The sequence below is a fragment of the Podarcis erhardii genome (assembly GCF_964252035.2).
Source record: "Podarcis erhardii genome assembly, chromosome: Z".
NCBI lineage: Eukaryota > Metazoa > Chordata > Lepidosauria > Squamata > Lacertidae > Podarcis > Podarcis erhardii.
The window spans coordinates 50,291,369-50,313,426 of record NC_138504.1 but is presented as its reverse complement, the minus strand read 5'-3'; the positions used below and the strand labels follow the sequence as shown (position 1 = coordinate 50,313,426).

The following is a 22,058-nucleotide window of genomic DNA, read 5'->3' as shown; positions in this document are numbered from 1 at the left end:
TCGTTCAGCATAGCAAATGCAAAACTGCCCAGCACCCTTTTTTTGCTGGCATGCCCAATTTCTGTTGCTATGGGTGAGGCTTGGCCTGAATCGTACCTCCAGATCAACCTGCTGTTACATATTGAACTATCTCTAAAGGAGTGCAGGTGGCCCTGCCATGGCGCAAGGTAGAGTGGCAGACAATGAGTGGCAAAGCAGGAGACAGATCTGGGACACAGTCCACTGGGAAGTATAAGAATACCCCCTCCTGTCAAATCCTTAAACTCTGCCCTTTTGAGTTTGATTGATGATGTCGCCTGAAGGCCTACCCTAGAGAACCCGGCCCCAATGGCATCACTGGAAGTTGTGATCCAGGAAGTGGCAGGGGCACATGACCCTCCTTCTATGACCACATAACCCCTTGAGTCCAATGAGGTGGGGGTTTATTCCTCTAAGCCAAAATGGGGTATCTGATCGGCTTTTCTCGCTCCATGCTCCTGTGCACCTCCTGTTACTCTCAGCTTTCGAGTGGGGCTTGTGTAGGACAACTTCCTAGTGGATTACATATCTCATGTTACTTGGCGGGAGGTGCTGTGCTTTGAATTTTCCATCACCAGCACCACAGTGCCTTAGGCAGGCCTGCAGTGACATCCCCTCGCTCTGGGTTTTTGTTGTTGTCGCTGCTGCCGTCACTGTGCCCTCAGCAACTGCAGCTTCCAAACGGCTTCTGTTTAGACACAAACATCTTGCTAATCAGCACAGATGGGATAAGAACATTTTTTTGGGGGGGGCGGCACGAGGGGGGGAAACATGCCAGTTGAAACGCTTTTTTGACAAAAATCTGCTTTCTCTTCTTCTCCCTCCCCCATTCCTACCTGGATGTGATAGAACCTTTCTCACTTCAAGCTGTCTAATAAGGCCTGAGTGGTGCTGGTATAGTGACATGGCCTTTGTTAACCAATGTGTGTTTGTTGTTGCATGTGATTTTTTTATTTTTTTTAAGCACAATGGATCTCTACAAACCCCCGTGCTTAATTTTTGGTCTGTAGCTTTTCCTTTGTATTTGAACAACAAGCTGTGGAACATATTTCAGCACAGTATGAAGCTTCTTGGCAAACTTCTCAGGCCAAGTATTGGGGATTTTAGAGCTATCTTTGGATCTGTCAAAAGTGCTAATGGGCTCTGTGAGCTTCTTCATGATTCTAAATCCTATTTGCTCTTTGTTTTTTTTGGGGGGGGGGAGGACCTGCGTGTGTGTTGCCTTGTTTATTTCATTTTGTAAAGGGTTAAGGTCTCAATTGAATTCATAATGAGCATAAATGTGCTTTTATTAATACACTTGCTTGTGATTGCTCTTTACCTTTATAGCAGTGTAAAAAAAAAAAAAAGACCTGCTTGCTGAGCTCTTGAGCACGTGATTCATCTTGGCTTGGTGGCCATCCACCCAGCTGTTATTCCTGATCACTGTGTTATGAAGCTGCTGCTTCTGTTGCTGCTTTGAAACCCAGCAGCCTGGTACAAATCAGCACAGTTTTGCACAGTCAGTGGAGTGATGCCTGTACCTGGCACCTCTGCTCCACACTTGGATTGGGAAGTCCTCAGCAAGAAGAGTCAGAGGACATTAGAATCAGTATCTTTGGCCAACCTTGAAGCCTTGTTTGGAATTTCTAGGGAGAGCTGCTTGCAGGCAGTAGACAAACCTGCTGGGTGTGTTAAGACATTCCCACCCTCCCATGTCTTGGGGTTGTTTTGGATAAGTCTAAACAACCCCTCAATCCGCAGTTGCAAACCCTGGGCTGCTTGTCAGCAACTGTTCTTGTGTCCCCTCATTCCACAGATGTTGCAACAGCTACTTCAGGAGGTAGTTAACTTACTGCTATCTCCTTTAAAAAACATATTCATAAAGTTCTTCCTTCCTTCTTCCTTCCTAGAGAAATCTGACGGAGTATTTTGTAGCTGTAGATGTGAACAACATGCTGCACCTCTACGCCAGTATGCTGTATGAACGACGCATCCTTATTTGCTGCAGTAAACTGAGCACTGTAAGTTGACAGTGAGGCGCTTGCTTCCTTTTGGTCTACCAGGGAAGTCTCTCTTGGGTCACTCTGCAGGAACCCTTAGCAGTCTGGTAGGCTGGTCAACCTCCAGAACTTTCACAGACCATTTCACACCCCCTGACTGGACTCCTGGGGATGGGTTAGGTGATTTGAGTAAAAGACACAGTGCCCCCCCCCAAAAAAAACCCTGTCTGAAAACCAATTGTTTGGTTTTGTACATACAGTCATACCTCGTATGCTTCATGATACGTCTTTTCATGTTGTGTCCCACGGCGACCCGGAAGTACTGGAAAAGGTTACTTCCAGGTTTCACCGCTCGTGCATGCACAGACGCACAAAATGTCGTCACGCGCATGCACAGAAGCGGCGAATCACGACCCACACAGACGCGGGTTGCGTTCTGCTGGTGTTGCAAACGGGACTTGGGAACGGATCCTGTTCACAACCAGAGGTACCACTGTATATATTTATGTTAATGTGTGTGCAGCACACTAAAGTCGTAAAGGAATTACTTTCATGTGATTTCCAGAGCAGCTCTTTTGGTGTACTAACAGTAAAAAATCCTCTGCATCATATTGAGATCAGTTGAAGCAGAGTGGTCTTTTCCCTTGAATAGTTAATTCACAAAGCTTTTGTCTCCCGACTCTACCCATTGCCAGCTCTGGCTCCATCTACTACCAGCATCCCCATCTCCTGCCTGATAAATTACCCCTAGGGTAATTCCTGGAGTAGGAATGGGAACTAGAGAGAAGGTTATTTCTTGAGATGGGGGGTTGATTGGCCAGAGGCTTGTAGTGCTGTGGAGAGATTGTTGGGCCGGCCACACTTCTGGGTGTGTGGGATGAATTGGGATAACCTCTGATGCACACTTCCTGGGGTGAAAGGCGAGTTACGTGTGTGGTGCAGTTTTATTTATTTTAAAATAGTAATTATCTCTGCATCAGAACTTGGGCCGAGATGGTTGCCCTCTCCACCTTATGTGCCCCTGGCAAGTATGTTCCTTGCCTCAGGCTGAATGCCCCACGTGTGTTTGCTGCCAGCAGTGCCTGAAAATGTGCCTGGCTTTGTGTGTGCCTTAATGGCAACCTTAGCAGCATATAGGAGCTTGACAAAAACTCTGAGAGTGTAGCAGGTCATCACTGAGGCTTCTTAGCCTTTGAAGTACGAAGTTTTTCCTCTCAGTGCAGGTGTGTTATAATAACATTTCTGCAGTATTAGCAACAATGGGCTGTTTTGTGTCATCTCCCTCCATCTTTCTATCTCTGTATGTTTGTGTGTGTGTATGTGTATATGAAAAAATAATTGATAAACGATGGCTTTTAGGTGGCTCTTCTCGTGACCTTCTCTTGATGAACTCTGATGGTGGCTGATAAGAACTGCATTTTTCGCAATTTTGTTTGATAAGAATGCAGGCTTAATGCTACTTAGGGTCCATCAAGCACCTGAGAGATGAAAGCTGTAGTGCACTCAAAGGACCATCCACTCCAGAAATGGCCCTACATCATTACTCGAAAACAACAACACAAAACACCCCAGTTTGATATGGTTCAAAAGTTTAGATCTGTGTTTTTCAAGGTTTTAACAGTCAATAAGCTTGTGCATTTTTTTTTATTAAAACCCCCCCTAAAGTTTTCCTTGCTGTTCACTGTGTAAATGGATATTGATTGTGGGTTTGTATTGTTGGTTTTAATTCCATGATAAATGCTGAATAGCATGGACTTCAATTGCAGAAGGGTGTTTTCTGAAGTTCTTGTTTCCTTGCTTGCCAATGTTGCTGTTATTCTGGTATTTAAGTGACTCTCTACTCACAGATTCTGATCTTGATTGTATGATATTGCAACAGATGTCCCCAAAAACATGTGTTGGCTAAAGGGGAAACAAGCTACACTGAAGTTCCTAAAGAAAAGAAGGCCAAGCCCTGTTGATAGAAAAGATGAAGGGAACGAATAATTGTTAAGGCCCAACACCAAATAATACGCACTCTGTGCCCAAATTCTAACAAGTTCTGGTGACAAGCAAGCCAGTTGGAAGGTTTAACCTCTGTATTCTGATGTAAGCTGCCCAGAGTAGCTGGGGCAGCCCAGTCAGACGGACGGGATAAAAAACAGCAACAAACTTCAGCCATTATTGTGTGCTCTGCAGCTCCTCCACTTTGAGTTTTATACCTTTCATACATGTGGCTGAATAGAAAACACATTATTATGAAACAGGAATAGAGATATGATTTGTAATGGATATATTAATATAGGCTTATCCTTGCCTTTTTCTAAAGAAACTTGTTCACAGGCTGGGGTCTTTCCCTTCTATTTTCCCTTTCAAGATATTTGCTAGACCCTCATTGGTGGGGCAGCTTTTGAGAGCAGGAAATCTGCTTTTCCTGTATTTCCCCCAACTTCTATGCATCAGAAAAGATAAAGTGATGGTTCTATAAGACTGGCTTGGATATACTGTGACTTTCCTGCAAGTCAGCACTGTAAACGTCAGCTGTGTTCTTTTGTCCTCTGTGGAAGCTAGGATGCCGCAACCAGAAAGTGACCGAGCCCAGAGCTCTCTCAGATATGCCAGGAGTCCTGGCAGTGACTTGCTGTCGTTTCTTCATTCTCACGATCACATACTTGCCCTACATTGGGGAGGAATTTTCCTGGAGATGAGAGAGGGAAAGGCTTAGTTAAGGTGAAGATACGGTCTTTGTGGTCCTTTGAAATTGTCTGGTTTATAAAGCCCTATCAGTCTGAGAAAGTGAAACAAGGTTTTGGGTTGTAGAGAACAGAGAGTGACTGAATCAACACTTAATAGCTGATCAGTGAGCCAAACCTCTAGAAGATGACTGCTATTAGGTTTTTTCCTTTATGGTGTCTGTGAGTTGCATTTTGCTCTTGAAAGAGGCGCATAGAACCCAGCAGTTGTGATTTGGCCTGAATGTTCACCAAATAGACTTTGACCTCAGTAGATCCCTCATGTTACATTCTCTACAAATATAAGCCAGTGAATTTAGTAGAAGGCTATTGGAACTCAAGAGTGCTTCCAGATAAAAGCTTTTTAAATTATTTTTAAACCATATACTTCTATTCAGAGTCTCCCCGCCCTCCCCCCCCCCCCAGCCAGAACTCACCGGAACTCAATTCCTGTCCTTCTCATGCAGGTGCCATTGCCATTATAAGAGAACAAGGAAGGTGTTCATGGTGAGTTCTGGCACCTCTTTTTCTCTTTTATAAAAAATACCAGAGCTGTTTACAATTGCGCATAAAACCATACAGTGAAAACCATATTAAAAGGTTAAAATCAGAAAACTATTGTGGAAAGAACCCAAAGGTTTTCAGCAGACGTTTAAAAGTAGGAACAGAAGGCGTCTCCCGAGCATCTATTGGCAGAGCATTCCAGAGGGCTGGGCCAATGGGCACTGGGCTCAGTTTCTTCTTGTCAAATGAGCCTTGCTAGATCAGTGAATAACCAGCAGTGCTCCTGCATGTGATCTGAGTGATCAAACTGGGAAATACGGGTTCAGGCACCCCACCCCCAACAGTCACTGGAGGCTGAACCATGGAGCTGATCTCATTTTCAACCTGCTGAAATCCTGCAGCTTTTACAGAATCTCTCATTACTGGAGTTATCTTCTTATTAACAGCATGTTTTCTGTGCAGCAGCCACTGATGAATATCGTTGATGAGTTATTTCTTTTCATTTTTGTTTTTGGTGTTGGTGGGTCACTGTCGTCCTAGCCACCTGAGTCCCATGTTCTCTGGGGAAGGGGAGCCCTGGCCACAACGAAGTGTACTCCTCTACTTGCCTCCCCCTTCCCTCCTTTGAGGTACCTGCTGACTCTGGATAGCAGAGCAGTTATTTGCCAGGCTGCCCCTTATCAATCAGCTTCCAAAATTTCCCTCGTGCTCCACTGTTGCTTCCTTAACACTACGGGTGTGATGGTATTCACATTTAACTGAGGCCACACGGGTTATGAAACATGAAATGGGTTTACTAAGATGGAAAGAATACGGAGTACAACGCATGCAAATGTTACAAAGAAAGAAATGCAATTTCCCCAAATTACAGAAACCCAAAACTGAACCCCTTTGGGGTTAAAAACAACCCAAAACTGAATAAAAGCAATCCCTGGTTGAATAATAATCCATACTATCCAGAGTTATCACACTGAGATTCTATTGATCTAAAAAAATAATCCAGGATGGCAATTGCTGACAGAGATTCCCCGTCAGTCACCTGCCTTGGATTACAAGTCTCAGGAAGTCTGGTGCTTTTAAATCTGCTTCCCTCAGATGAGGAATGGGTAGTTCTGTGCATCAATAATGCTGGGTGCCTTTGTCTTGATGCCTAGAGCCTTGGGGCACCTGCTAGGACTCCCTGTAATCTCCCTACAGAGATATGCATCCCATGATATACGCAGGTAAAATTCTTCATTCCCGTGTTTTTTCACAGCAACCGTTCTTACCACACAAGAATGTAAGGCATCTGCTCATGAGTAGCTGGTCAGGGGATCCACTCTTCATGTGTGTGTGGAATTGGAGAGTTGTAGCCACAGCTTCTCCAACAAATGGCTTCATTACAGCTGCTGTCATTACAGATTTCATGTTGCCGGGTAACTGGAGGCAATTAAATCATTGTCCATTGAGCAAGAACTCTAGAAAAGCAAGCTTCTCTAAATGTCACTTTCACTTTTGCGAAGAGGCCCACTGTTTGGAAACAGGGCTGCATTCTCAGAGAGTCTCAGCCCAGGATTGTTAACACACTTGCTTTAGTACTTACCACTTAGATTCTTTGGACATGTTGGGTTAGTAAAATTAACAGAGCATCCGCAACAACATTTTGCTTGTGTGGTTTATGCAAGGCGGTGGCTGCCTCTTGCTAGAAGGAAATCAAGTTCATTCATTGAGCTAAGAGATATTGTGTCTTACTCCTTCCTAACATAAATATATAATGATGGTTTGGCAGCTCTGAAAAGGTGCCATGTAGTAAAGAATAAGATGTAAAAACATGATAGACATGCTTCTGCCACTGCTGAGCTTCTCAATATATGGCGTTATTGTGACTCCTCCTCTGTGTCTTTCAGTAAGTACCAGCAAATTTCCTAGTAATTTGCTTGCTTTAAATATCATAAGACACGTTGAGATCCGTTCAGTTAGGTGCAGATCTTGCAAGTTCACCACAAAGCAGAATTTTTTATTACTGTGTTAAAACTCAGGGTTAAAAGAGAAGGCCTTATTCAGGGTGTTTCAAGGCATCCTGTCAGGAAATGTCCCCAACTAAATCTGGTTATTCCTTTATTAGCTAGGACAGGGATAGCCAACATGGTGCCCTCCAGATGTTACTGGAGAGCAGTTTCCTATATCTGGTGGGCACCATGTTGGCTACCCTCTGAGCTAGGAAGGTTGCTCATCTAAGCCAACGGGAAAACAATGGTAGGTCTAAGGATTCCCCCTCTCTATATATCTGTGGGACCCTCTCCCTCATTTCTTCTAGAAATCTGTAACTTGAAACTGATACAGAGCAGCAGATACAGTGGTACCTCAGGTTAAGTATTTAATTCGTTCCGGAGGTCTGTTCTTAACCTGAAACTGTTCTTAACCTGAAGTACCACTTTAGCTAATGGGACCTCCCACTGCCACCGTGCTGCCGGAGCACGATTTCTGTTCTTATCCTGAAGCAAAGTTCTTAACCTGAAGCACTATTTCTGGGTTAGCGGAGTGTGTAACCTGAAGCGTATGTAACCTGAAGCGTCTGTAACCTGAGGTACCACTGTACTCAAAAACACTCAAGTTAAGGGATTAGTCTGTTACACATCCTTATTCCTAAGCATCCTCATTGCCATCACCTGTCATGGCCTTCAACGCTATAAGTTGGTGGCCATTGGCACTCAGTGGCTACAAGTGCCTTTTACCAACTACCATTGGTACTACAGCTACGACTGTTCCTGATCCGAGAAAGCTTGGCCACAGAACTTAATGTGCTGGTTACTTCAAGGCTGGACTACTGCAGTGCGCTCTATGTGGGACTTCCCTGACACTTTATCCGGGGGCTTCAGTTAGGGCAGAATGCTGCAGCTCGATTGCTGGCAGGAGCGGGGCCTTGTCAGCATTTAACACCTTTGCCTAGAGATCTGCACTGGCTGCCCATTTGCTACCGGGCCAGGTTCAAGGTGCTACTATTAATATAGAAATCCCTTAACAAGCAGTTTACCTGTGAGATTGCCCTACCCTATATAGGCCCCACTCGACTGCTTCAGTCTATGGAACCAGCACTGTTCCGCATTTATAAGACATCAGTTTACCTTCCCGCCAGAGCAGTACCTATTTATCTACTTTCACTTTGACATGCTTTTGAACTGCTATGTTGGCAGGAGCAGGGACTGAGCAAGGGGAGCTTGCCCCGTCGCGGGGATTCGAACCACTGACCTTCTGATCAGCAAGCCCTAGGCTCTGTGGTTTAGACCAAAGCGCCAGCCACATCCCCGGTTTTTGCGTAGTCAAGCTCAAATTCTGTGAGAGTAGCTTGGCTGCTCCTGTGTTTTGCTTCTTCAGCATGTAGTAGAGGTTTTGTGGAAGTGTTGTTTTTGTTGCTGTTGTTATCATTTTTATACTGCTTTATATTTTAAAGAAAAATCTCAAAGTGGTTTACAACAAATTAAAACATCAAATAAAACAATCGATGGTAAATCAGCTTCAAGCTTCAAGGAAAATTCAAGCATCACTCCCTTAACTAATGTGTGTCCTTTTCCTTATCTGAAATGGGGATTTATGACATCTGCTAGTTTTGAGTTAAATTCCAGTATAGCTTTTCACTGAGTTTACCAAGCCCGCTGAATGAGTTGGTGAATAAATCAACAATAAGCTTTTATTATTCAAATAGATTAATTTTCCTCTATACTAGGAAAGCCAGTATTTATAGTCACAAAGGAGTGTAGGGGAAAGTGGTGAATTAAGGAGTGTATTCAGTGCATGGGGGCCATTAACTGCTTGATCCCCCTTCCTCATTCTCCCCCCCCCCCCATCGCTTCTCCTAGCAGGAGATTTGCATTGCCAGAGTCTCTTGTGCTCAGGTGAAGACCACACCCCTTGTTGTGAACAGGTTTTTTCCCCTGTGTACAATGGCATAAAATAACCCTTGATAGATGCCATTTGCAAATGATGAAAGGCAAGAGTTGGATCTGTATAGGGGGGGAAATTTAATATTAGCTGTTATTGTAAGCTCTATTTCTTTTGGTGGTGGGCCAGGAAAGAAACAGCAGAACAGAGTAATGACTTAGTGATTTCATCAGGTGAAATTGGGTTGTAGAGTTGTGCAGCACTATTTCTACATGAATCTGCTCTGTATTGTATTTTAGCCAGAGCAAAGCACAAAGTTCTGACTTTCACATTGAGAAGTTTGTATCTCAGTCACAAAAACCTGCCTAGGGATTACGCTTGGCATGTGCAGCCTTCCCCTGGGCGTGATTGTGGGGGAAGAAAAGAAAAGGAGGATTAAAAATCCATCTGTTTTTCAAGTAGCAAATGGTGAAATCTATTTTTGTTCTCTTTTTTGTGGCTGCTTTCCTGCATTAAGGTTCAGAAATGCTTGTCTCCTCCCTAATGCACCCCAGAATCTCTGGCTACCCCCTTATATCCAGCTATGATCTTGCAGTAGAGAACCACCTGCAGCCAGGATCCAGACTCCTAGCTACTAGCAGAACTGGAATAAGGAATAAAATGAGCTGAAGCAATGGGTTGAAGTGGATAGGCAGGGCTTTTTTCCAGCTAGAACTCTCTGGAACTCAGTTCTGCCACCTCTCAGGTGGGCGCCATTGCCATTCTAAGAGAACAAGGGAGGTGTTAATGGTGAGTTCCAGCACCTCTTTTTCTAGAAAAATAACACTCTGTATATGTCACCTTTTTGGTACTTCTCCCTGGGTATCTTCCATAGGATAACGTAACCCAGTAAGCTGCCATCTTGTTTGCTGAAAATGCCTTGGTGGATATAGTAACCTAAATGAAGTTTCTGAACACAGGCATCACCATAACCCCTTCAAAAGTTGACTTGCCATTAATTGTATTCTGCAGTTAAAAAACAGCAACCACTTTTAAGTGGTTCTAAAGTCCCTAAACTCCCCATTTTTCCAAAACAAACTAAAGAAAAGCCCCACAACACAAAGCAGGTTCACACAGACCACACTTAAATCACGGAAGGAAAAAGCAGGAGCAATGTCCTCGGCCTTATCCCTGCTAATCCCCTTGGCCCGTCACCCAGAGTTCCACTATGCAGCACAGAGCTTCCAGGCAAGTCAAAGGCCTGCACCACCTCATAGACTTCTGCAAAAATTAAAACCTCATACCGATACAAGAAATACAAAACAAATGAGTGGACAGCCAGAAACCCTGGCAGACCCGTCACCAGCTATGTGTCTTCTTAAGCAACCCAGAAACAATGAACAGGGTGGTGATACAGTGGCTACTGCAATCGAAACAAGATGATATCACTACAGCAACTATCTGTAAACAAACAATAAAGGTCCTGGAGTTTTTCAGCGACCACTCGTTCAACCACCTTGCCCAAGAATGGAAGATTTGAGACTAGGCAATAGTTGACCATATTGGCCAGGTCTAAAGATGGTTTTTTAAGAAGCGGTTTAATAACTGCCTTTCAGTGGGTCTGGGAAGGCTCCCTCACAGAGGGAAGCATTCACCACCCTGCAGAGCCCATCGCCCAGCCCTTTTATAAGCCAGGATGGGCAAGGATCAAGGAGACAGGTTTCACTCGTCGAAGCAGCCTGTCCACATCCTCGGAGGTAACAGACTGGAATTGATTCCATGCAACTTGACCAGACAGGGCTCTAGCACTCTCCTGCCCCAGCCCTGCTCCCACGGTGGAGTCTACCTCCTTCTGAATCTGAGCGACTTTATCGGCAAAAAACTTTGCAAAATCATTGCAGAAGATCTTGGGGTCCTTACCGGGCCCCAGTGGCGAAGGTGGTTCTGTTAGATTGCAAACCACCTGAAAGAGTCTCATGTATGGTACACCCCCCTACTAGAAAAACTAATGAACTGAAACTATCATGATAACAAACAAAACAGGACCCTGGTGTGGCTTCGTTTTACTACATACACAGGCTAGAAAGACAACGACTGATCCACTCCAATGACATATGAATCAATATGGCTGACTTAACCTAGCAACACCCCCTCCCCCCATCAAAACACCCTGCAGCCAATCAACTGCAACCAACTACACTTTGGGTCCTCTGATCTCTCTCTCCGCCAGCAAAAATAAGATACCTATCTACCAAGCACCACTCATATACTCTGCGAAGAATGAAAGTTTACTGTCTCCCCAACCTCCTTCCTTCCTTCCTTCCTTCCTTCCTTCCTTCCTTCCTTCCTTCCTTTCTCTCTTTCTCTCTTTCTCTCTTTCTCTCTTTCTCTTTCTCTATTTTCCCCTACTCTCCCCCTTTCTCTTCCCCCCTAAACCCCCACATTGTCTACAACAAAAATGTCTCAAATTGGCTGTAATTGACCTGTATGAAAAGTCCTACAATTTGAAACAGAGACACTGAAGGTATGGGAAATCTGTTAATAAAAACATGTTTTTGATGATGATGATGATGTTGATGTCGATGTCCATAAACTCCTTCTGACAAAGGTCAGCCCATACAGTCAGGTCTTAAACACTTGACGTGCCTTTTCACCTTCATTGCATTCTGGACAGTGGGTGGTGATGGAGCTGGCAAGAGGATGCGTTGTCTCTACCTTGGAGATTGTTGGGAATAGTGTTGCCTCTTGTGCATGCATGTGCTGATGTTGCTCTCTTCTTTTGCCTTTCAGTTAACCGCCTGCATCCATGGCTCTGCAGCTATGCTTTACCCAATGTTTTGGCAACATGTTTACATTCCTGTCCTTCCTCCACACCTCTTGGACTACTGTGGGTAAGGCTGCACATGTCTTTTTATTTAAAACTGAACCTCCGTCTTATGAGCCTGAACTTCTAAAGATTTCAGTGGTTTGGGGTTTTTTTGTTTGGTTTTTTAACAATGCAGCTGTTCAAATCTGTGTCAAAAACATGTGTGTGTGAATATTAAGTGGCTGATCCAGAGATACAGATTTTTCATGGCCTAATTTAATAGTACAGGACTTGTAACTTGCTGTAACATATGTTCCTATGGAATATTTTCATAAAGGAATTTAATCATATAGAATACTCTCACTGTCTGCATTTGAGTTGAGAGGAGATCAGCAATATGGTTTTTTCCCTTTATTTTGAGTTCCTCTCCTCAAATTCAGAAGTTGCTTTGCTTTGCTAATTCCCACCTGCTCTTATTGTGACTTTCAGATAGTCTTGCACTAAATAAAAATTGGATGTTTGCAGAGTGTGTGGTGAAACCTGCTCCTTTTCATTCCTTGTTTCACCATAGCATATAGCATCCTCTTTTCACAGTGGCAGTTTGCTCAAATTCTTGGTGTCCATTATCTCAGCCTCCACTCCTCAGGTGCCTCTTGTTCCCTTGCTAACTATAGCTAAGTGACTCCGACTGTGCCTTTGCACATCTCTCAAGTTGCAGTCCTTGGGTGAAGACAGACGTCCCATTTTAAAACAAAATAAAAAAATTCCTTCCAGTAGCACCTTAAAGACCAACTAAGTTAGTTCTTGGTATGAGCTTTCGTGTGCATGCACACTTCTTCAGATGCATGCACACGAAAGCTCATACCAAGAACTAACTTAGTTGGTCTTTAAGGTGCTACTGGAAGGAATTTTTTTATTTTGTTTTGACTATGGCAGACCAACACGGCTACCTATCTGTAACTGGTCCCATTTTAAGAACAGGAGATGCAGCTTTTTTAACACCTTTGATGCCCTCAAGTCACGGACACATTTTTCCCTCCTGTGTTGAGCTCTCAAGGGGTGATGGGGTGACTGTTCTTGCATGTTTTCTGTGTGGTATCAGGCTGAATTCAGGAAAACCCCAACACCTCAAGAGAAACCCCTTCACCCATATGAATCTACATGGGTCCTAAAATTGGCACCTGAGGCCTTTCTCTGTGTCTCCCTTCCGATAGATGTCTGGAGGGTGGCGGCAAGGGAGCAGGCCCTCTCTGTGGCAGCCTCTTGTTTATGGAGGGAGGGAAGCTCACCTGCCTTCAGCACTGTCCGCTTTTCGGAGTCAGGGGAAGGCGTATTTCTTTCCCCAGGCATTTCAACAACAATAGTGCTATGGCTTTTAGTGACCTAGTTGGTGTTCATTCTGGCAGTAGGTGAGAGGAGGATAACTTTGTTTTTAAGTGATGATTATGGAGTGCACTCTGCTTTGTTTTTGTTGTATAAGATTCATTTTCAAAACAAAACCCAGAACAGCGACTCCCTCCCCCCACATATACCACAAAGAACTACCCCTGCACCCACACACCCTTCCTCCTGGAACAGATGGTCAGTTTGTCAAGTCCCGCCATAACCTCGTTTATGAGTTTGGTGGATACCAGCCATTGGAATGTTTGTTTGAGAACCTTATAAAGGGATACCAAATTTATATAAAATGTAAGTCACTTGAATCTTCCTTGGCTGTGGGAAGTGGCTGATAAATTTAATAAATTCAAAACTAGCTGAACTTTGCCGCTACGATCATTAGTATTGTGGTGTGTTTGGGGACAGCCACACCAGCTGCTCAGGAAAAGTTGCTGTTTGCTGCTTTGGGCCTCTGAGAGAAAATGACTTGCAACAAAATATAATTACTTTAGGGGACCCAGCTATTTCTCCCCCTTGATTACAGTATCCTGTTGGCAAAAATATTGGTTAGTTACATACATTTACTCAGCAGAGAATAAATAATGGTTTCTCGCTCCGCTCCCCTCGCCTGCATTAGGCAACATATAAAGCTCCTTGCTTTGGCAGCAACTTAAAATTTACCAATAAACACCTGCCACGTTTTTTAAGAATAGCTTTTGAAGTTCAGCTCCCCCCACTCTATTGGCAACATCCCTACAATTTGCCAGCTAGCCTCACGCTGCTCCCATTTCTCTCGATCCTGTTAGCTTTGTGTTGCACCTTGTTAAATTCCCTCCAAGGAGCGGAGTGGCGGGGGCAGGAATAGCGGGCTTTGCAAAGAGGAGGCCTACAGGTTCTGAAGAGCACCTGATTGACCTGGAGGCTGGCGTCCCGCTGAGCCCGGGCACAGACCCACGGGGGTCTTGGAGCGAAAGAGGAAGATGCCTTGTTTTCTAGCTAGATAGGTTTGGTAAAGAACATTTGTTAGCTCATATATAAATTAATGAGAAGAATGCCAACATGGAGCCAGCTAATGGTCCCAGGAAAGTGCACATGAGTGCCTTCTGCACAGGGGCTGGTTCAGATACTTACTGGTGGTGCCAGTCCACGTATAATGGAGAAATTGCATGGCTGCTCCACAGGCAGACAACATCAGATGTGCGCTATGTGGGCAGTTTGGGTTTTATTGGGGAGTTTTTTGTAAGTTGCCTTGAGCTTTGGAAATGCATAAACATTTTAAATAAAGTATCTGCATTGCCCTATTCTGTCCCCCTAGGCCAAGGTGGGGCAGGGGGAGCGATTCCCCCGATCTGGCACCTGTGAAGAATGCCCACATCTCCTGTTGATTTTGTAGGCATGTTTCCTTGCTTCTCCAACATGCAGAAGCCGTCACCAACAGCTGGAATCTCTGAAACATAATTGTGATTTTAGGGGTGAACGCTCCTAAAGAGTTTCCCCTTGGGGCAATATTTAGTGTGGAATAACAGTACCAAGTTGCCATTTTAAAATAATTTTATACCACCCTTCAGTTGTGGCAACTCTCACAGCAGATGAGCAGATGAGCCACTTTGGAAACGGCATGCAGTGCTGTCTGTGCCATTGGCAGCCAGTGCAGTCAGAGTGAGGCCTCGTCGCATGGTGCTCACATCTTGTTTTGGAGACCAGTTCAAAATAAAAAGTAACCACAAGGGGGAATAATGGGGTGGTTTTGTATTTCATCGGATTGTTGTTGTTGTTGCTTTTGGAGAAAAGGGGCAGGGCTATCTGGCTGATAATTTTATTATCTGGTTCATGCATTTTCTTAAGCAATCTCTCTCTCTCTCTCTCTCTCTCTCTCTCTCTCTCTCTGTGTGTGTGTGTGTGTGTGTGTGTATATATATATATATATATATATATGTTCTATGCCTTCTGAGTAAGGCACCAGCAGGGATAACTAGCCTTCTAAGTGAAGTGTGAGCAGCCTGAAACATGTAAATTTCAAGGAGGTTTGTTCCTCTGTGGATTATTTAAATGTTAAGTACATCCCCATGTCAAAGAGACACGGAATGGAATCTAGAAACTATTATCTCCTGGAGGAATGAATCTTCCATTTCACTCTCTGGTGCAGGAAGGGCCAGTTCCCACTCATTTGCACGGCCAGTGGGTGTTCTTTCTCTGCATAATGGGCTGCCCGCCTGTAATTAACACATGGGGGGAGGCTGTCACTGCCAGCTTTGTCTTGCTGCTTGCTGCTAGGAGTTCTCAGGATGCTAGTGTGTTGCACACAGGAGCAGCAATGCTGGGTCAGGAGACTAGGTCCACTTTGGCTCCCCACCAAAGCCAAAAGCGCAGGCCCAGCATTTTCAGAATGCAGGTGCATGCAGATGGGGAACAAGCGCTGCACCCGACCTGCTGTGGTGGCTCTTCTGCCCCAGGAAGGCTTCTGGGAACGGGAACGGCTGAAGTTGGGGCACTGGAATGAACGAGCCAAGTAAGCAAACTGGAAGCATAGCTAGAAAAACCCTATAATTACCAGGAAGAATCTAATTGCACTTTTGCAGACACAACAACTGATTACCGTAGGCTGATGTGAACTTTAATTAGAGCGATAATAGCACGCTATACTTGTCTGAATAAATCAGTTTGTGTGCCATAAATACATTCCCCCCAAAATAACTTCCATCTATTTTTGAAAACGGTGTGAATGCTGGAAAGGTGCTTTTGGGCACAAAATCATCACGACCTGCGTGCCTCCCTCTCCCGCCTCCCCCCGCCTGGGCTTTCAGAGGGAGGGAGGGGAGGTTTGGATCCCACAAATTGGATCTTTATTATTTCTTCCTTTGTCTTTGTGTTGGGTTTAGATTGCTAACCTTTAGTTGGTGTTTGGTTGTCTTCTTTGCAGCTGTGACATGAGAAAGAAAAGAGCAAAAACAGAAGCAGATGGTAGAGGAGAAATTTAAGTGACTGAGAGTTTTCCAGCTAGATTTGTGTTGCTTTCACCTGATTGAGATATATAGATATATAGATATATAGATATATAGATATATAGATATAGATATAGATATAGATATAGATATAGATATAGATATAGATATAGATATAGATATAGATATAGATATAGATATAGATATAGATATAGATATAGATAAAGTTTGCACAGGCATCACTGCCCAGTCTCTTATGACCCAAATATAGTACAGGAGAGCTTGGGGGGGCGGTTTCCATTATTTTACCTAGAGCATCTGTGTGTCTTTCGTGGATCATACATGCCAGCAGTTATGTGTCAATTTGCAGAACTGTTCAGGAGATGAGGAAGTGCGTAGTGGAAACCGCACCTGGCAGGTTTTGGTGACACTCCTCCTTTTTAATGACTGGAGCTGGTCTTTTCTTTCCCTGAGTGGCTGCAGATTCCCCTTCGCGTCAGTTTTTAAAAATACTTTTTGTCCCAAACAGCAATATTTTCCTTGGTAGCATTTGGGCTTAAAATCTCCCTTAATTTCACCTGCCAGTTTTTCCAATTAGTAGCTGCCCACCTCTAGGGTGAGTAGTTAACGCAGCCTCTAGTTAGCCAGAGGAAATGAATTAAACTAATTGTAAAAATGCCGCTGCAATGAATGGGGCAATATGTTGCCATTAAGTCCACAATATCCATATTCATGCTTACTGACTCCTTGGGTTCTTCAGCATTTAATCAGCATTCTCCCGTTACAGCATTCTCGTTGGGAGGTGGCAGGATGCATGGCATTTCTTCATTTCCAAAGGCCCAAGCTGTGTTTTTGCTTATATAACTATGTATATTGCAGAAATAGTGTTTTGCCCCACTCGGCCGGAGTGGGTTTTGGCTGCTGACAAACAGCCTTGTTTTTAATTTGTGCTCATCACCTCTGAGGAGCTCTGGAGCTGGTGAGTGGTAGGAGGCGTGGATGCCCAGTGCCCGCATTGTGCTACTCTTGGCTGAGGTTCTAACGCCACACCAAGCTTCAAGTTTGGATGCTGCAACAACCACATTGTGTGGGTTTCCTCTCCCCCATCTCTTTGCCCCATAAAATAAGTGCCATTAGATCATAGATGGCTATGCTGTGGCCTCTGTAAGTTGGAGGGACTACAGTTCTATTCACCCACAGCTAGTATGGGTAGGGACAGTGGGAGTTTCAGTCTACCAACACCTTCAAGAAGATGTTAGCCACTCTTGCATTGGACTGTTGGGCCATATAATAAGCAACATAATAAGAGATTTGCCTTCTCAGACTCAAGTCCCAGTATCCTGTTTCTGAGCCTTAGCGAAGTGCCCAAGTAGGGCTTGCAGACTGTTGTTGCCTGATCCTGTTGTTGCTTCCCAACAGCTGAGCCTCAAAGCGCAGAAATTGCAAAAGGCCTTCATAGACTCAGTGCACCCTGTTTATTTATTTAATTTCTATACCGCTTTATATTTTTAAGGAAAATCTCAAAGCGGTTTACAGCATATTAAATCAATAAAACATAAATAAAACAATCTGAAGAAAGTCAAATATAGCGTATACAGTCAAAGCAACGTAATTAAAGTATTATCTTAAAGATTTCAAAATAAAACATTACAAAGGAGGTAAACTACAGAATACATACCTAATATAAAATTAACAAAAAAAATCTTAAAACATTTCAAAAGAAAACATTGCTAAGTGAAGTCAAATATAAAATGCACATTTAAAACAGCATAATTAACAAGAGAATAAAATATTATCATAAGCGTAACACGGCTGTTTGCCAGGCACAAAAAGAGCGCAAGAGAATCCAATAATTGGGATTTGTTGTCAGGCATGGTGATGCCCCTCTGGTCTCCCAGGAGCCTCTTTCGTAGGGCTGGTGAGTCTGGCCAGGTGGAAAGGGCCTTGCAGGGAGCGGCCTTCACACTCACAGCCGGGCGATGTTCCTCCAGCCTCATGAGGAGCCTCTTCAGTAGGGCTGGTGGGTGTGGGCCTCGCCTACACATCCAAATCTCTGGGACTTGTTGCAGGTGGTCATAGCAACATCATCCCTCATGTTGGCCCCCGCCATCCATTTATCAAAAAACAGATGAATTGAAGAGATTGCACCCCTGTCTTTTGGGGCTGCTGGGTTCCCATCGAGTTAACCTCCTGTGTCTTCGCATTGCCCTGTTTTAAAGCCACATAGACCTGCTGCCGCCAAAACTTCCTTTGCCAATGAAAATGTTCATAGGTTAAGTATGTGTTGCATGAGAAGCACTTCCTCTTTTCCGGTCAAGAGGGCTGGAGAGGAAAGAGTGCAGCACTGCTTATGCATTGTTGGGCCTTGCCTTTTTCTTCTTTTTGTAGACTGTGGCCTTAGCCTTGGTCACTCTCATATGTAGAGCATTCTGAAGGATGTCTGCTTATTCCCAAAACTTAACCAAGGTGCAGGGGTTGGTCTGCTCACATATTACTTCATTTCTCATTATTTGATTACTTACCCCTTTGGGTTTCTGAATAGCCTCCGCCAGAAACCATTGTGCATGACGTGATAAAAGAGCCCACTTTGTGCTGCTTTTGACCTTTGGTGGCCGATTGATGCCCACACATCATCTGCAGTCATCAGTGTGTGGACAGGACATGAGTGTGACAGGCAGACCAGACTTTGGGAGCCTCATTCTATGCAGGTGGAGACAAGCTTCTCTTTGCACTTACGTTCTCCACTTGTCTTTCTCAGCCCCTTTGTGCTTTGCAATATCTTAGATGTTTTTGATTTTGACACTTGTATTAAATATTTTGTGCTCCCTGTTGCATTCCTTGATTAATTGAGGACAACTGACAGATCAATACAAAGCAGTTAATTAAGTTTTACAGATCCGACTCTCCCCCCCCCCTTCTGACAGGCTGTTCTCCTGGACGCCATAGCGGAGGCCCCGCTTTTTATGGAATTGTGAACTCTTCCTGCTCTTTTTCATTATCCTTTCCGAGGTTCACAAGATGAGACATTTGCAGCCTTAAGACTTCCTGCCAAGGTTTAGATTTTGTATTCTTGACATTGAAGCTGTCCTGTTACTGAATCTACTTAATTAGGAACACATTTTGGCTCCATGTCTACTTCTGGAACAGAGCTGGCAGCCTAGCCAGCCACTGGCCCAGGGAAGACAGGAGTTTTCTGTGGCTACACAAATGGTGTACTGCTTTGAGTTTAGGTTGACCTGGTGTAGCTTTAGCCCTGGAACACAGTACATTTCAAAGGCACTATCTAGTTATGATTCTTAAACATTAGACAATGTCAAGCAAAAATATCCTAGGGTGTGAGATTCCGCCCAGTTCCAGGTGGTGGGTGGCTGGCTGCCTGTTCATTTTCCTTAACCTGAACACTTAATGACCCAACATGCACTTTGGGGCATTGTGGGTGAATTTGGGGATTAAAAACTCAGAGACAACAGCTTCCTTCCTACAGGGCTTTAAAAAACTCTGCTAACAACTTTAAAAATTTTGGGCTGAGAGATGACTAGGCTAAGATTCTATTGCATAATGCCAAGCAAGTCCACTAACCTGTTGGTTGCCAACCCTCCCTAAATGGCCTCTTTCTGAAGGAGCAACCCTACCTTCGCTCTGCTGGGAGGATGCTCTCGTTCTTGCATTTGTGTAGCTCTTTAGCTGGACTGTTTAACTGGGCTGTTCCCTTTTACTGCAACACAAACATTGTATGCAAAGGCCCTGAATGGGAAGCTGAGACGGGGACTTTCCATTTCCACAAGACTTGCACCAGGGATCCTCCTGCCTGGGCTCTGCTCTCAAGGTCTTGTCTTCATGGCGTCCTTTGCAGCACTAGTCGCATCTCCTGGCACAGGGGAGAGAAATGTAAAATTGTGCTACTTGTGTAAGGGCTTGAGGAATGTGAAAAAAGTGGAGGGTCAGGGAACGGGATAAAAGTCTGCACTTGGATTTTATCTGAATCCCATTTATCTTGTAGCACCATGTCTTGTTACTTAAGTGTTTAGTATTATGTTATTGTGTTTTAGTTGAATGTTTAATATGTCAGCCCATGGCTTCCTCTGTATTTTGAGGGAGGAATTAGCTGGGGAAAGTCTGCCAAAGCCATCAAAGCAGACAATTCTGCTGCTAAGGGATCAGACCTTGGCATAAGGCAGCTTTGTGTGTTTATATGATGCTAGGCCTGGAATAGTACTTTGAGTTTTCACGTGTGAGCATCTGATTTCTAAGAGAGCTTTGGTTGATATTCTTGCTGATGTCACTTCCTGTAACTTATTTACATCTGTTCTTTAGTTCCTGGGGCCTCTAAGGGCTGTGGGGCCATATTCCTTTTTTATACAATTGCTGGTGCCTCTCCTAAGCTCTGGGCTTCAGGTGACACAGGAATTAGTATGATGCTGAGCTTTTCTGCACAGAGCTGCTTCCATTATCTAGGGTGCTTCCAGATAGAGGCGATATATTGCAAAGAGGTAATTCACATCTGATGTTTCCATATGTGCAGCTGGCACCTAAGAGTTTACACATGCCAGGCAAAAGAGGGTTGTGCTCAGGTGAGGAACGTAGGGGTGCAGCGACAGAGGCCGCCAACTGAAATGTCAGCATACGCATGACATACCGAACCTCCCCCACCCCCAATGCATCGATGTTCTTCCACACCAGCAGTGACTGGATGTATTTCGGGGTTATTTTTACTTACTGAATTTTCTACAATTGAAATGTGAATGTGGGGGGGGGGAGAGAAGACGGGAGAGAGGGGTGGGGAGAGAGAGTACAGTCTTGTATTTTGATAATGACATCATGTGGACAGTGTGACAAACTTGTGTGCATGAACATCACCATTTCCAGTTAGATTCCATGTGACAATACAGTGGTGCCCCGCAAGACGAACACCTCGCAAGACGGAAAACTTGCTAGACGAAAGGGTTTTCCGTTTTGGAGGTGCTTCGCAAAACGAATTTCCTATGGGCTTGCTTCGCAAGACGAAAATGTCTTGCGGGTTTTTTTCCCTCCCCCCCTTTTTCTAAGCTGATAAGCCACTTATCCGCTAAGCCGATAAGCCGCTAAAAGCCGCTAATAGCGCTAATCCGCTAAGCCGTCAATGGGCTTGCTTCGCAAGACGAAAAAACCGCTAGACGAAGAGAATCGCGGAACAGATTCTTTTCGTCTTGCGAGGCACCACTGTAATCCTAATTGGCTTCCTAACTTTTCTCTCTCATACTAAACCAGTTGTTTCTATTTTGTTTCAGAGCTCCAATGCCCTACCTCATAGGAATACACCTAAGCCTGGTGGAAGTAAGTTCATCTCTTCACCCTTGATTTCCTGTAATGGGTTCTTATGACTTCTGTCTTGACTTGCATGGTTTTATTTTCTTCATTCTTTTATTTAAAGCACTTTTATCCTGCTCGTTAGTCAGGGGTGGGGAAACTCCATCCCATGGCACTAATTAGGCCTGCCTGACCATAATTGTCAAGCTACAGTCACTTGCCCCATCAGGTGGGGGCGCAGGCGAAGTTGCAGCTGGGCCATAAAGAGTTTGGCAGGACTGCCAATCAGTTGCTAGATGTTATCAGCAAAGCCATTTGCAAGGCACCTTAAAACCCCAACTGCAGTGGTACCTAAGAACAGCCCTGTTTACGAACTATTCAGTTTAAGTACTCCACAAAACCAGACATAGTGTCCTGGTTTGCGAACTTTACCTTGATCTAAGAACAGAAGCCGAACGATGGAACGGGCACTGGCGGTGGAGGCCTCATTAGGGAAAGCGCGCCTCAGTTTAAGAACGGTTTTAGTCTAAGAACAGACTTCCGGAACGGATTATGTTCGTAAACCGAGGTACCACTGTATTAGCTGATTTCCAGG

At 44.4% G+C, this 22,058-nt stretch overlaps 1 protein-coding gene across 9 annotated transcripts in view; it reads left to right on the top strand.

Moving 5' to 3' along the window:
* Positions 1-22,058, top strand: part of DENND1A (DENN domain containing 1A) — a 269,468-nt gene that overhangs the window by 156,223 nt on the left and 91,187 nt on the right. For 5 of the 9 annotated variants that reach the window (XM_081847501.1, XM_081847497.1, XM_081847499.1 and 2 more), the window contains 3 exons: positions 1,913-2,021; positions 11,843-11,943; positions 21,445-21,490. In XM_081847501.1, the coding sequence (XP_081703627.1) occupies positions 1,913-2,021; positions 11,843-11,943; positions 21,445-21,490 (256 nt within the window). Of the gene's footprint in view, positions 1-1,910; positions 2,022-11,842; positions 11,944-21,444; positions 21,491-22,058 lie in introns of all 9 variants that reach the window. The other 4 variants (XM_081847502.1, XM_081847498.1, XM_081847500.1 and 1 more) reach the window with 1 other exon arrangement.